The sequence below is a fragment of the Schistosoma haematobium genome, chromosome 3, assembly GCF_000699445.3.
Source record: "Schistosoma haematobium chromosome 3, whole genome shotgun sequence".
Classification (NCBI taxonomy): Eukaryota; Metazoa; Platyhelminthes; class Trematoda; order Strigeidida; family Schistosomatidae; genus Schistosoma; species Schistosoma haematobium.
In genome coordinates this window covers 12,912,726-12,927,550 of record NC_067198.1, presented here as the reverse complement: position 1 = coordinate 12,927,550, position 14,825 = coordinate 12,912,726, and the positions used below count along the sequence as shown (strand labels likewise).

The 14,825-nt window shown below is 33.7% G+C and overlaps 1 protein-coding gene across 1 annotated transcript in view; it reads left to right on the top strand.

Moving 5' to 3' along the window:
- The window catches only part of XRCC1 (DNA repair protein xrcc1), a 61,245-nt gene that overhangs the window by 4,569 nt on the left and 41,851 nt on the right, over positions 1-14,825 (top strand). Inside the window, exons 5-11 of the mRNA XM_035733347.2 lie at positions 6-138; positions 170-220; positions 1,667-1,988; positions 3,383-3,607; positions 5,305-5,336; positions 7,867-8,118; positions 13,848-13,896. Coding sequence (XP_035587272.1) covers positions 6-138; positions 170-220; positions 1,667-1,988; positions 3,383-3,607; positions 5,305-5,336; positions 7,867-8,118; positions 13,848-13,896 — 1,064 coding nt within the window. The remainder of the gene's footprint in view (positions 1-5; positions 139-169; positions 221-1,666; positions 1,989-3,382; positions 3,608-5,304; positions 5,337-7,866; positions 8,119-13,847; positions 13,897-14,825) is intronic.

The window sequence follows — 14,825 nt, the reverse complement described above, 5'->3', positions numbered from 1 at the left end:
CATAGGATAAAAACATTAAAGTAGATAGCTTACTGAATGACGAAGAATCAGACTCAACTCAATTCAAACCAGGTTCACTCTTTCAGGCTTCACGCCAGACATCTTGTGATAAAGACAATTCACAGCCCAAGTCCTCAAGTAAGGATACATATAGAAATTATGTTTGTAGTTTCAGATAAATTAAATGCTTTGAAACATTCATCTAATTTAATTCAGAACGGTAAGTTTTTTTCTATTTCCTCCTATATCACTCTTCATGTTCCTACACTGACATAAAATTGTTGGTAGCTCTCAGATAATATATACAACTCAATATAATTCGCGCAGATGTGCATATTTGTTTATTTGCACTTTTTATTTCACGATGACTTGCCGTTTTCTTTCCTACTAACTGGATGATACCGGTTTCATTGTGCTGAGGGCGCATCTCAGTGACATTAAGATTTGACTATCAGACTTAATCTTGCTCATTTACAGTAAATGAGATTAGGTTTAACCTGTTTGATATGATTGAAACATTTTAATATAGAGTTTATCACACACTTGCTGTTTGATGAAATTTCATCGATGATGACTATGTTATCTATGTTTGGAGGACGTAAGTAACATGACTAGTGATTAGTCGCCTTTCGCATTCATTTTCCCGTCTTCCTTTGAATCTAAAAATTAGTATCATTATATAAAATGGATTTTTTGACCTCTCGTTACGTTCTATATATATATATATATATATATATATATATATATATATATATATATCCCTCGAATTTTAAGCACACTTATTTTGTCTTATTTATTTATTTAAACGCACAAACGTTGGCACAAAGAGGCACTAAAATATATCTTTGTTTTACACAAATCATTGTGTGTGTGGGGGGGCTGGGGTACTCCCCGGGTCCCCAAGCCGAGGCAGGTGGTTTTATTAGGGGACCATTCCTCGAGCCTTTGACCCAGGGGTTCAGTTCACAAAGCAGTGGAATAACACCAGGAGATAAGGTCCCATGTTTGCCCCCAAATGCCCCTGGCACGGCCGACAGTGGGTAGAGTCAGCTCTCCTTTTCGAAATGCATTTACATGAGCATGTGCATACAACCACTGCCAGGGAAGTCCTACTCACTACATTCTCGCGGCGGGGGTGTTGTTTACGAAACTTAGAGGACCGAAAGCGAATGTCTGGTGCTCTAACGGGGTTGATGGGTACGGAGAGTCCACCTAGGAAGTTGGAAAACCCTGATTCCAAACCAACGGCGCATATGGGTTTCAGGATCCTCAGGAAACGAATGGTGTATCAACCTATAGTTGGTCACCGGCTACCATGAGATTACATCTTATAACGTTGTTTCACTACCCTTTGGATTAGACCTTTAGGTCAAAGGCTCAGTGTGGCTTCCTAAGAAAACCACCTGCTTCAGTGGTGATGATGACCGCGAATGAATTCACACGCTATTTGTTCTTTCAGGATCCCCAAATCTGTATACACCAATGACTCGAAATCAGGGTTGTCGAACTACCCTAGGTGTACCTTCCTTACTTAGTTTATGAATAACTTATTAGCCAGAAGTTTGCTACACTAGGTCATATTCCTGTTTTAACTGCGATCAATGTTTGTCCAAAACACCCTTATCCATATATAAATTAAATGCTAGTTTTTTAATTATTTCTGTAGCGAATACGTCAAGTTCATTACTTGTGAGTCGACCAGACGATCATCATAGTTCCTCTAAAGCCAGTACCAGTTCTCACCAGTCTCACTCAAGACCTCCCACCAACACAGGCATAATACGTTCTTCACAGTCTTCTCGCATATCAAAGAACAAAGAAGAATACAAACAATCAAAAACATCTCATTCAACCCAAAAACCTTTATCAAATGTTATTCTGACTTTGAGTGGTTATCAAAATCCCTTAAGAAGTCAAATCAGAGACAAAGCCCTGGAACTTGGTGCCAAGTACAGACAAGATTGGGGTCCAGATTGTACACATTTGATGTAAGTCAAACATGTGTTCTCCATTGTTCAAGCATTTGTACTTCAATAAATTTATGCAGATATCCTTGTTAAATTTGTTTCAAATTTTCTGCTGAATTACAATATAAATTCTTACACAAAAGCAGAAATTTTCTGTAATATAACTCAGTTAAATTTCCTTAACTGATAATTGTTTAGCCACTTACGTCGTCAAACTAACGTATTTAAATATAAACTTTCCAGTAGTCTGTCCAAAGACCATATAGAATGATTTAGGATAGAAGCTTTTGAAGATTAAGAATAAGAGTTAGTGATAATCATCAGACGTTTGTGTATATTCGACCGCTATTCCAAAAAGAGATATTTCGCACTTATCAGCTATCAGATTAAAAATGGTATACCTGACTGTAGTTTCACTGATATTCTCCTACTTTCTATAATGTAAAAAGTTTTCTATATCGCTTTCTGGGTTAATATTTTATTAAATTTATCAACTTTCAAATCTATAATTTTATGAGGCTAGTTAAATTTACTAATTTCTGAACTTATCCAAATTCAGGTGATTCATACTTCCTTGTAGATCCAAAAAGTTTGTGTACGAATTGATCTACTAATATATTTTTGTGTAAGAAGGAACATCTTGTTCATATAGGTGACTGAATCGATTAATTGGATTTGTATTGGTGTATTTTTGAATCCAAATTAACGTGAGAGGTATGCTTCTATACATTCCTTGACATTCTTGGAATTTCTGTAATTCAGAATCTCGGCACTTTAAATTCTGTTACTTACAAGCGAAAATTGTCACTTGATTCTGTTTTATATAAGTCAGAAAACATAACGGTAATGAAAGATAAATACAATATCATTTATAAAACATGTTTTAGCAAATGTGAGAAACATTGAATTAGACGAGGTGAATGACCCTTTCATGTATACATATACGAACATATATTAGCAACCAAACGACGCGGTATCCCATCACTTATTTCACTTGCGTAGAAATCCATGAATACAGATTCGATAGTAAATTGTTACTAACCCATTCGGAGGAGATCAGTCAATTATTCGGTCATAGATCATCAACTAAAAAATACAGTAATCAGAAACTGAGAGATGCATGAAGATGAGGAAATAGTCTGTTTTAGTACTTGTAGATAAATCAGAATAGTCTCGTCTTGAAATAGGGGTTTGTGTGATTTCGCTTAAAACGGTAATAAAAGCTTCACAATTAAATCATCCATCTCAAAGAAACTAATACTATCTAAAGTGATATAATTATTCTCTGACAATAATGATTATATGATTGATTTTGTTTATCTGTATTAAAATGATTGTAGTTGAAAGATATGCTGTTCTTTTACTGATTTCATTTATCTCTTTTCTCTCTTTAACCTCACTTCATATCTTTATAGCTGTGCATTTCCAAACACACCTAAATTCAATCTAGTTAAAGGTAAAGGTATAATTGTTTCCGATAAATGGATTACACAATGCTACGAAACTAAAAGTAATGTACCTTGGCGTAGCTATAGAGTTGGACGTGCACCTAGTCCACCAAATACTGCAACTCTATCTTCTACATTAAATCAGTCTTTAAATGATGATGATGATGACGATGGTCAGTCTCCGAAATCCAAGTAAGTTTATGCGTATGCGATTCAATATTTTCCTTTGAAGTGGATTTGAAATATCGTTTATACTGACTATAATTCATTACGTTTCCATGATTGAAGTGGAGCAGTGGCTGAGTGTCTGAGGTATTCCACTTCCAACCATCAGGTCACAGGCTCAAGTCCCGGTTCACCTAATTTGGTTTGAGCAGCTGAATAGTGTCACTATCCGGAAGACATAAAGTATGTCTCATAGCCGCGTTCACGTGTCTGTACTTGGTGTATAATAACAAATGACTGAAATTGGATATGATCCAGGCATTCTAAATCGCACTGCTGATTATTACTATTGACCATCATATACCGACACACAAAGTCGTATGATTCCACTTACTTGCATTAGCTTTCTTCCTCTTTCCACCCACTTTATTTCTCAGTAATCAAATCTCAAGAAACAGAATGTGTGTGTGATCGTTGAAATAGGTTTTTCAGTACTATAGAAAGTGATTTCCTACAGATGCGATTCTATACTAATCTCCAGACTGTCAAGCAGAGTCCTAATTTATCCAGTCAGAACAAGTAAGTTATTTGGCTTGATAAACCTTCTCTGTTTCTAAAACGTGAACTGACACCGTTAGTATATTAAAAAAAACAGTCTATTAAACAGGTAAAAAGAGCGACATATATGATATACTGTACAGTAACTAGAGGATAGGAAAAATGAGTCAAAAAGTGTAATATCATTTATGACAAACATAAAAGATTATGATCAGAGAGGGGGATTATGGATATTATATTAATTTATTAGTTGAATTCATGCGTCATACTAGGACGAAACGGCCGTCCAGTGCTTCCAGGTTTTCTATGGTGGTCTAGCTTCAATTGACTCATTAATTCAACTATTAAATAAAAGATTATGATTAGTGAATAAACTAGGCATAGTCATACAAGGTCGAAAAAGTCAATATTGTGGTGGGTATTTAATGTTGTCATTGGTAGGTTTGTTTATCGACCATACCTTACAAGTACCTTAGGTAGATTATTTGCCATGATTTTCAAGCTAGACGACAATGAAAACGTAGTTTCTCAGTTATTTCCAAAGATATTTCACAAATACGGGCAAAGGAAACCTGTAATGAACGAGAACTCAGTTTGGGGGACAACCAATACATCTTAATAATAAATTACACATTATCATGGTAAAATTTAGGAACCATGCACTTAATACTTCATTTGCGAATTTCCATTATTTTCTCTCACATTCTGTATGATCCTTCCGACTCACAATTCCTTTCTAAATCCGTTGTTGTCCCCTTCAATTCATCCTTCATAGCCTTCTGATGCCCAGTTTTCTACTTCCAATTGGTGTTACATACTACTTATGTCAACAGACATAAGTAGCATGCGCCTCAAACTATCCAAATGAGTAGATAGTGACATTTCCCTCGGGTAGCATAATTTTCCTTGAAATTATTAACAAACGCCAAATAAAATGAGATATAAATTAAAAGCTTCTTCTCGTTTACTTTCAGCCACTTAGTAATTTTACTCTTTTTCATCGAAAATTTTATCTGGTTATATTGTTTGCTCCAATCATCAACAAATGGGTTGTATTACATTTGCAAGAATGCTCAGTTAGATGTTGTTTTAAAACTAATCATGTTTTGTACACATGTTTTTGATGCATTTTCTCTTTTCTATCCATTTCCTAATTTTTATCACAGATCATCAGTTCATAAAACTAATCTTAGACTACGTAAGTTGTCATATATTGTTTTGTGATGTTTGAAATTTTCACAAAAGTTTATTAGCAAATATTTGCACACATTCATGTATGCAACTCATTAGTTGCATTGAAGTACACTTGATCGGTTATCCGACATCTCTTTATCGTAATTGAGATCATGAATCGATCAATGTTAGACCACCATTGAAAACCTGGAAGCACTAGGCGGCAGTTTCGTCCTAGAATGAGACTCATTAGCAGTGCACATCCACGATCCTGCACACGGGATTCGAACCCAGAACCTTCAACCTCTGGACCACTGAGTCGGCATCGAACAATGTTAATGTCTACCTTCAACCAATCTTTATTTGCTAAGCGTTCATAATACTTCTCCTGCTTGGTTGATCAGTGTTCACATTCGTTACCTGTTAACTTAGAGTCAATGTATACATAACGGTATAATATTTCCTTTCTCTAAAATGAGAAATTATTTCCATAAACCATCATCTTTTTAATTTGTTACTCATTGCTTACTAAACTACTTAGTATTTTATGTGTCAAGACATCACACCAAACGTTACTTACACTTTATGTAGAGTAAATTAATAGTTGATAGTCGACTAATTGAATTATGTAATCAGGTAAGAAATCTTTAAAATTGCGAAATTTATTTTAAATTTTAATGACATCTAAAAATAATAACTACTCTCAATACTTGTAAGTAGATACTTTCTTTATACTTAAATTATTCTATTGCTTCTAATCATACTGGTACTAACCTCCGTTAGATATTCACTGCAATTGATCTACTTTGCATATAAAGTATTTAATTCTCCTTTCAAATCATAAACCTGACTTCAAATCTGAGTTATTTAATTTGCTGTAAAGTATTAATCAAAATGTACTAATTCATTACAACTGACATATCCAACAACACTTACATCCTAGTTACGTCTTTTCTTGATATTTACATGTTTAAAGTTTTAACTAAAAGTCATGATTTGTCTATTTCGTCTATCTATCTGATAATATAAATAGGCATCAATCGTCCAAGAATGAGTTCATATTGTATTTCAATGAACTGAATTATTGCCAACGATATAATTCATTGTATTATAAGCTAGTATTTTAGAAAAAATTTAGATTTTGATCATACCCCTTGATTTATTAGATAAGAATATTCCCAATGAGTTCAAAGTGTTATTAAAATGTGTATCTAATAGTCTTTAATTTATAAGGATATCAACCAACAAAATAAAAAAGAACAATTAACACGTTAAAAGTGTCTCTTAAGGTAGTATTTTCTTCGAACATACACTCTAAAAATAATAAAGCCCTCGTTGTCTGTACTATCGTGTTAGAAATTCATGATCATTTAGCATAAATACACTATCTGAAACAAATTTGTATATCAGTACTCGGTTGTGGAGATTTGCCGAATTTTATTAAGATCATGAACCTATCTAAGTTAAACAACCATTGAAAACCTGGAACAGAAAATTCGTCTTAGTATGGAAATCCTCTACAATGCAGATCCACAGCCTTGCAACCACGGGTCGAATCTAGAACTTGCGATCTAGCGCGAATCCCTAACATTTAAAATATTGATCCGAGGTTAAATTGTGTACAAGTCTAACTTCAGTCAATCCGCGACATTCCTCGACCATCTCCGATTATCATCAGGGGGTTATATTATAGACCATTGTATCTTGGCTCTGTGGTCTAGGGTTTATGCGTCTGCTCACTAGATATTGTGTTCGATTTCTGATTTCGGGGCTGTTTGATGTGCACTGCCAAGGGGTCTCATACGAAACCGGAACGACCGTTCAGTCCCTCCAGGTTTTCAATGGTTGTCTAAATTTTTTTGTGTGATCTCAACCAAGTTTGCTTATGTCAAATTTGTATGGATATCATCTACACATTATTTTATAGAAATCCTACAAATGTGTATTCTCATTATATAAAATAATATTATATTTGACATTTAAATTGGACACATTGTCCCAAATTTTAATATGATGTGATATTTAACTAAAGTATGTACATTTGAAAACATCCACTCATCCCATATATGGAGAATCGCATAGTACTTAATGCGTAGACTTCCAAGCGAAGTTTTATGAGAACAATCGAGTTGGAGGGGAAGTAAAAATGAATTCGGTTATTATTATTCGATTCACTAAATGTAGTTTCTATTGTCTGTAACATAAGTAACAGCACCATACATCCAGCTTAGATTAGTTCACAAACGGAAAGCATCTAACATCTTCTCTTCAATAACAATCTACCTACAAATTTATGGATTCGATTTATTAAACATCTTATGTTTAGTTAAATCCTTCCTGAAGTTCTTATTCCCGAATGAGACAGTGCTTTACTTGACACTAGTGGTTTTAATACTCAGCAAACCTCTTTAGGCATTTTTGTAAATCAACCTCAAATACAAGCGTTTTTTAACACTCAATAATCGGTGATAAAAGTTTTTAAAAAAACCTGAGTTGCTCTAGAACTTCACTCCTCGATTTTCAAATTCTAGTTTAATAAGTATTTCTGTTTTCAGGAGGAAAGAAAAAATCAGATGATGACGACTGGCAACCAGGTTCTTCTGATGAAGAAGCGGATAATGATGACGACGATGACGAATTCCAGGAGACTGACGAAGACGAAGATAATGGAGAAGAAGAAGGAAGTGATGAGGACTTATCTGATGAATCGAATCGAAGAAGAAAGCGTAAATCAAAAACTAACAGTAAGAACCTACAAAAACGACCCCGCTCCACTACTAACGATGGTTCTAATGCCAAAAAAACCGGTAATTAAACTTACAAGAGATTTTTACCATTTTGTAAAAAATGATACTCTATTGATTATCAAGAGTTAATGAATACTTTTTCGATAAGTCTCAACATACGCACTATATCATCAACCTCCTGTTATGAATTTTGTACAATCGAATACTATACATATACTCTATTGTATTTGGTTTTTGATTATAGCGTGGATCATACGTTCTGAAATAATTACCTTCATCTTAATGTCGACAGTGTAAAAACTTACTGTATATACAAGAATATAGTTGAATTAACCACTACATGTATTGGTTATGCATTATGGGTTTATATAATTATTTCATAAACATATGCATCGATTTTATCCAGACCAATTTTGAATTCTGGGAAAATCTCATATTGTCAAAACATAACTTTGGGAAACCAGTTTACTGTCAAGTTTTGTTTAAATGTACAACTGTCCTGGTACTACGGTAGGAATTTAAAGAACTAACTTCGATACCACGATTTTCCTTAAATCGTACTAATTTTACTCCAAACACTTAGAATGGCTACTGGTTATTTTTCTGCTTGTCCCCATACTTATTAACTGATACGACAACCAAGAATTAGTCCTAATTGATTGGAGAGTATATGACCTGCAAAATGATTTCATCTAATAGTTTATAGCATCAAATGTACGATATTTCCTTTCATCTACTCTCTCTTCTTTAAATTCATCTCTTGTCGCACGATTTGGTTTATAACAATACAAGCTCCTAAAGTGTGTTTTATTTCTGAAACTCAAGATATCAATGGCTCTAATGAGACTGCTTGATCCATGGTTTATTGGGATTGGTCTGATTTATGTGTTGTTGACTCGACTTGATATTGTGTAACTACAATTGGAGGTACTGAACTTGAAATCGGATACCTTTCAGTAAATTCTGGCTCCAATGCCGGAATCTGAATTGGCAGTAGCTTCATGACTGTTCATTGACTTCGTCATATGACTGTTTGCGACCACCACTGTATTGTTGTATGAGTTGTGATTTCTATCTGTGTTATATTTTATTCTGAATGGCATTGAATTTTCCGATAATGGTTTGTGAATGATGTTCAGATTTTGACTTATCTATGATTATTTTGTCAAGTTCGATCTCTGATAACATCGATTTGATACATATAGATATCCACTCATCTTGTAATAATTGAAATTTTTCACAATCAATTTTTATCCCTATTGTCATTGTCACGAAGGAGAATGTTAATGATTCAGTGGGTTGATAAACAATTCTTTAATCGTAAAATTAATTAAAAGAATACTGTTCACGATAGCGATTTATTGACTGAAATTACTGATTAATCTTAAATCAAATATAAGACCACTAGTCAGAAAAGTTGGTTTCCTATGTAATAAAGTGACATGTTGTTATATCTAAAACTAGGATTTTCGCTATACCGCATACAACTTAAGCACTCGAACGCTAGAACCCTTCAAGTTGGATGTTAGAAGACAAAAGACAAGTAGGAAGGAATCTTATTTCAAATAGTATCAGATATGACACAAAACACTCAGGTATTTATAGTTTTTAGTTCAAACGAAATCATCATTACAGTCATCCAATCTGCATGCAGTGGTTTTTAGCATTTGTCCAATCGGGGAGCTACACGTCGAGATTCTGAAATGTTCTTCCAAAAGATGATCAGATGAAATGTCTTCGGTTCTTTCTGAGCTTTCTTGAGTTCACCGGGGGTCGTCCCCACAGATGTTTATATGCAAAATAAACATGACGAAATGTCATAAGCAATTAGAGGTAGTCATTTTGTAAGTCACTCAATCTCCAGCCAATTAAGATGTATTTTTTTAGGTTTTATATTACCTCTTCCACAAAATGATGTGGGATCCTTCTGTGACAACATTAATGAAATGATTCTTTTGACCTGTTTCGTTTATTTTTCAGCTTTCTTTAAAATCATATTTCTATTCTATTTCTGTCATTGTCTGATTATTTGTTTTCACTTTCTTCTTTAAACTGAAAATCGGTTGTGCAATTCGATCCATAACTATGTATTCTTTATAGAATTTTTCTTCTGTTTCTTCCAATCACTCTGAGAATTATCATTGAAGTGTTGCACATTAGTACGTTGTAATTCAATCAGTCATATTCTTCCGAATAGGTGTTTCGTTTTACTTAGTCAACATTTTACATAATATTACTTACGACTAAAATGATATAAGTAATTCTATCAGGTTACTTGAGACTGGCTTCTCTAACTTTACCATTTGTTTCTGATCTGTTAATGGTCGCTTAATTGAATAAATAAGAGATTATATTCAATAACAAAAAAAATGCGAAAAAGAGAACAGTCACACAAAAATGTATTGCAGATAGATTTTATTCATTGTCTTAGTTTGTTTTACGATTAATAAACGAAGATAAGAAAGAACCTGTCAAACTGACATCACATTCGATTTTGAGTATGCAGAGGACTTTGTAGATGCTTATTTACATGCCTTATTAGATATCATCGATCGATGTTCAATACATCAAATTTTACCATGACGGAAGTATAAATATGCTTCAGTATAAAACTCCGTACATTTACTTATTTATCTGAACACATAAATATTGGTACAAAGGGGCACCAAATACGTATGCGCCACACAAGTTACTTAATTTGTGTGTTGGCTGTGATACTGCCCGGGTGTCCAAGTCAAAGCAGGTGGTTTTCTTAGGGGGCCACACCTGGAGCTGTCGACCTAAAGGTCTAATCCATAAGGCAGTGGAGCAACGTCAGGAGATGCATTCACATTGTAGCCCGTGACCAATAATTGGTTCAGACGCCATTTGTTCCTTCAGGATCCTGAAACCCGTGTGCATTATTGGTTTGGAATCAAAGTTTTCCAACTCTCCTAGGTGGATCCTTCATATCCACCAACTTGGTTTACACACCAAACATTCGCTTTTGGTCCTCTCAATTTCGTAAACAACACAAGTTAGTGAGTAGGACTTCCCTGGCAGCGGCTGTATACGCGTGGCCATGTGAGAGCATTTAGAGAGGAAAAGCTGACTCTCCCCACCAGGGCAAATCGAAGTGAATTCTTGTTTCATGATTTGTTTACTCAAGTCAGTAAATTGCTTGATTTATAAGGCTTAAAGAGAATTGATGTAGTTATGTATCCAAAATGTCTTTTGTACAACTACTTCACTGACTAAACAGCTGTCCCGATGCTTTGATTCAATAAAGGTTACTGTCTTCAAATTCCAAACTGTTTATTTATTTATTTATTCATACGACCAGATCCCTTGATAAATTTAAACAGATCAAGAACAATATGGTTCGCAGAATAAAATGAATTCATTCAAAAAATCAATAGAAAAGAAACATCAATCTCACTCCGTTTTGCAGAGGCGATCGCTATCAAACGTTTTCCGACCTGACCTATGTATATAGAAGAAAAGTTTGGTTAGCCTTTCCCTATCATGGTCATTGTATATTTATCTAATAACCTTTTTTGATCTTAATTTTTTTCTCAACCTTACCCCTAACCTATTATTTTATTGTTCTTTCGTCTTCTGATATTCATCTGTAACATAATCTAATTGATGTTCACATATTTGTTTATTTTATCATGTTGCGTGATTACCCAATCACTTATTAATTTCATTACCCTTATATAACCTCTTAGTCATTACTTCCCAACATAAAAATACACATCGATCTTGATTATGTTTATTCATACACTTTGTATTCCTATTCTTCTAACTATTATAATTATGGTTACGTTTCGAACATTTATCTGAACTTCACAAAATAATGTATGCTAAACATTTGTTAATAATTACAATTACTAATATAAATATAACTATTGAAATTACTACAATATCCACAAACCCCTTCTGATGCTAATTTTAAATTTCACTGATTGAAATCATGAGTCAGTTGAAGCTAGACCACCATGCAAAACCTGGAAGCACTGGACGGCCGTTTCGTCTTAGTACAGGACTCCTCAGCAGTGCACATCCACGATTGTTGTTTGCAGCTGATGAGAAGTCGTGAAATAGAATGAATTCATTTTATTCTGCGAACCCCGTTTTTGCTGTGTTTAAATGTTTATTTATAATTTATCCAATAATTACATCAACTGAGCTAGTAAGGATTGTTCGTTCCATACATAACCAGTTATCTTTTTGGAATAAATTATATGAAATATATTACCATTCTGCTTTACATTTGTGAATACTGTAAAAAACCTAACAGTATTCATTCATCAATTACGTTCATCTTAAATAAAAAACGAAATGATAGTGTAGTTTGGTTAAGAATAAAATAGACCCAACCATTATCTTTGACATAGTATGAATGGACATCTGATGAAATTTGTGAACAAGCATGTAAACAAGGCTGATACAAAGCTAAACTCGATAACCATTTCAAAAAGATCATTGTTCTTGAAACTCGAGTTCATAAACAGCATTCCCAGTTAAATAATAAGTTTTTTTGAAAAGGCTCCAAAATAACGTTCCTGTATCTAAGCTACAAATTATCCCACAATCGTCCCATCCTTACAGCCAGAAATAATGATATACTGCCTTAACTTGCTTCCTCTATGGGCAACCATCAGTTCGATTCCCCCTTGTATGGACAATTACTTCGATACACGACTGGAGTTCTGAACAATTGAATGTGATTAAAAGTTCCGTCTCATCTAGATTGCCACATGGTTTATATATTGGTCTATTTTATATGCATGAAGCCTCCTGCATCCATCTTAATAAACTCAATCTTTGTGTTCAAACGAATTTTTACAGCCGTTCTTGCCACCTTTTTCCGAACTGCTCTTATTCCCAACACTCACCACTTTACCCTTACTTCCCTAACGTTTACATTCACCTTTTTAACAAAGTTATATTACTCCGCATAATATATCAATTTTGTTAATATGTCAAGAGAGATCGATAGTAGCAAACAAGGGACTTGTCAGCTGGATGTTTCTACACCCGAGTTGATGTTCACCCCGGGACTCGAACCCAGTACCATTCACTTCAAGCGCAATCACGTTATTCACTTAGCTAATGAGCCACAGGCTTGTGCGATGGGCTGAAGTGTAATTCATTTGTATTAGTTGCTTGAATCTTCCCACTGATTTTATAGACTGCAGCTGATCAGTCTCTCTTTGTCATATGTTCGTCCTATACGGAGTGCTCGATATTCCCATTAAGCTACGAGCATTACAAGCAGAAATTAACTGATACCTTTAAGTATTATAATTACCCTATTCATCTCTGAACTACTTCTTTAATAATCCAGTTACTCATTCTTTTTTCTACTAAATCTTCATCTTCAGTATTACATCATGCATCTCTTTCTTTGGTTTTATTTGTCTTATTCAGTGTTTTTCTTATTATTTCGATTGTTTTAATTTTTATCCTGTTAGTTTTGTCTCATTATGTTAATAGTAAATATGGCAACTTGAACTGATGACCATTCACCCCAGGTTCTACGTCGTTTGTAACTGGCTAAGTGGAGAATGGTGACAGGGTGCTTAAATCATTTAAATTTCTACCATTATATATGAAGCTCGAAATTCATTCCAACTACTTCGATTTCGGCAGTCAGATGATATATTATTAACCTGAATAAAAGACGGCTTCAAATCGAGTTTATAAACTAGTAATTGTCTGCTAAGTTATACTTGTTGAAATTATCCCTTCCATCTACACCCACATTAATTATTATCGTTCATGATTTTTATTATTATTTCCAGTGACTGCTAACGATCCAGAAGATGAAAATACAGATGATGAAATTCAAAGGTTTGTAGACTTTTTTCTACGGGAAAAACGTGTTCCTTTTTCTTTAAAAATGATTTCACATTAATCAACATTTTCAATTTCATTTTTTTTCATTTAAAAATCCAAATGCTTATGGCATCTAAGTCGTTTACTTCTGTATCCTGAATTTACCCTGGAAATAATTTAAGGATTGAACTTAACTATACACCGTTGAGGTTGAGCGAAGTGTATGATGATATTAATACATAATACATGTATTTAAGATAAGTTAGATTGAGAATTATGATGAAAGAGTTGTACACGTTGTTCATTTGGTTATTTATGGAAAATACTTGTCTTGCTTCGATCAACAATCAAACGATTCGCATTATTATTATTATTATTTTTACGGTTATTTAATCAGTTCTTCCGTCTTCAAATCAATCTGTTATCACTACAGTAACGTGTTCATTTAGTTAGAGATCACTTAACCTTCCATTCATTTGTATGACTAATAAATAACGATAAAAATATATAACTCTATTTATGCCAAAGTATTTATCATTCTTTACTTTTGAACGTCCATAAAATTCATTAATTGTAGTAGATCATGTATTGAACATTCAATTAGGTATCATACTTTTCCTAATGCTGTAATTAATACGCGTATCTTCCACCATAGTACATTAATCCGTAACCTAGATCGTTATCGAAAAGCATTCGTTTCAACTAGATATACTTGTTGCAATTAGTTCGAAAAAGTTGCATATTACACGCTATCTTGTGTTATGCGTGGATTTTCATCTGAATGAATGTTGAACTTAGTACTTATGACAACTTTTTATGGATATATGAATTTATTAATGTTAAATAATATGAAAAGTTCATAAAGACATGTCTAAAGATGAAAAATCGATCTTAAAATTTACAACAATAACATATGGAATATACTCATTGAAACATAAAATAAA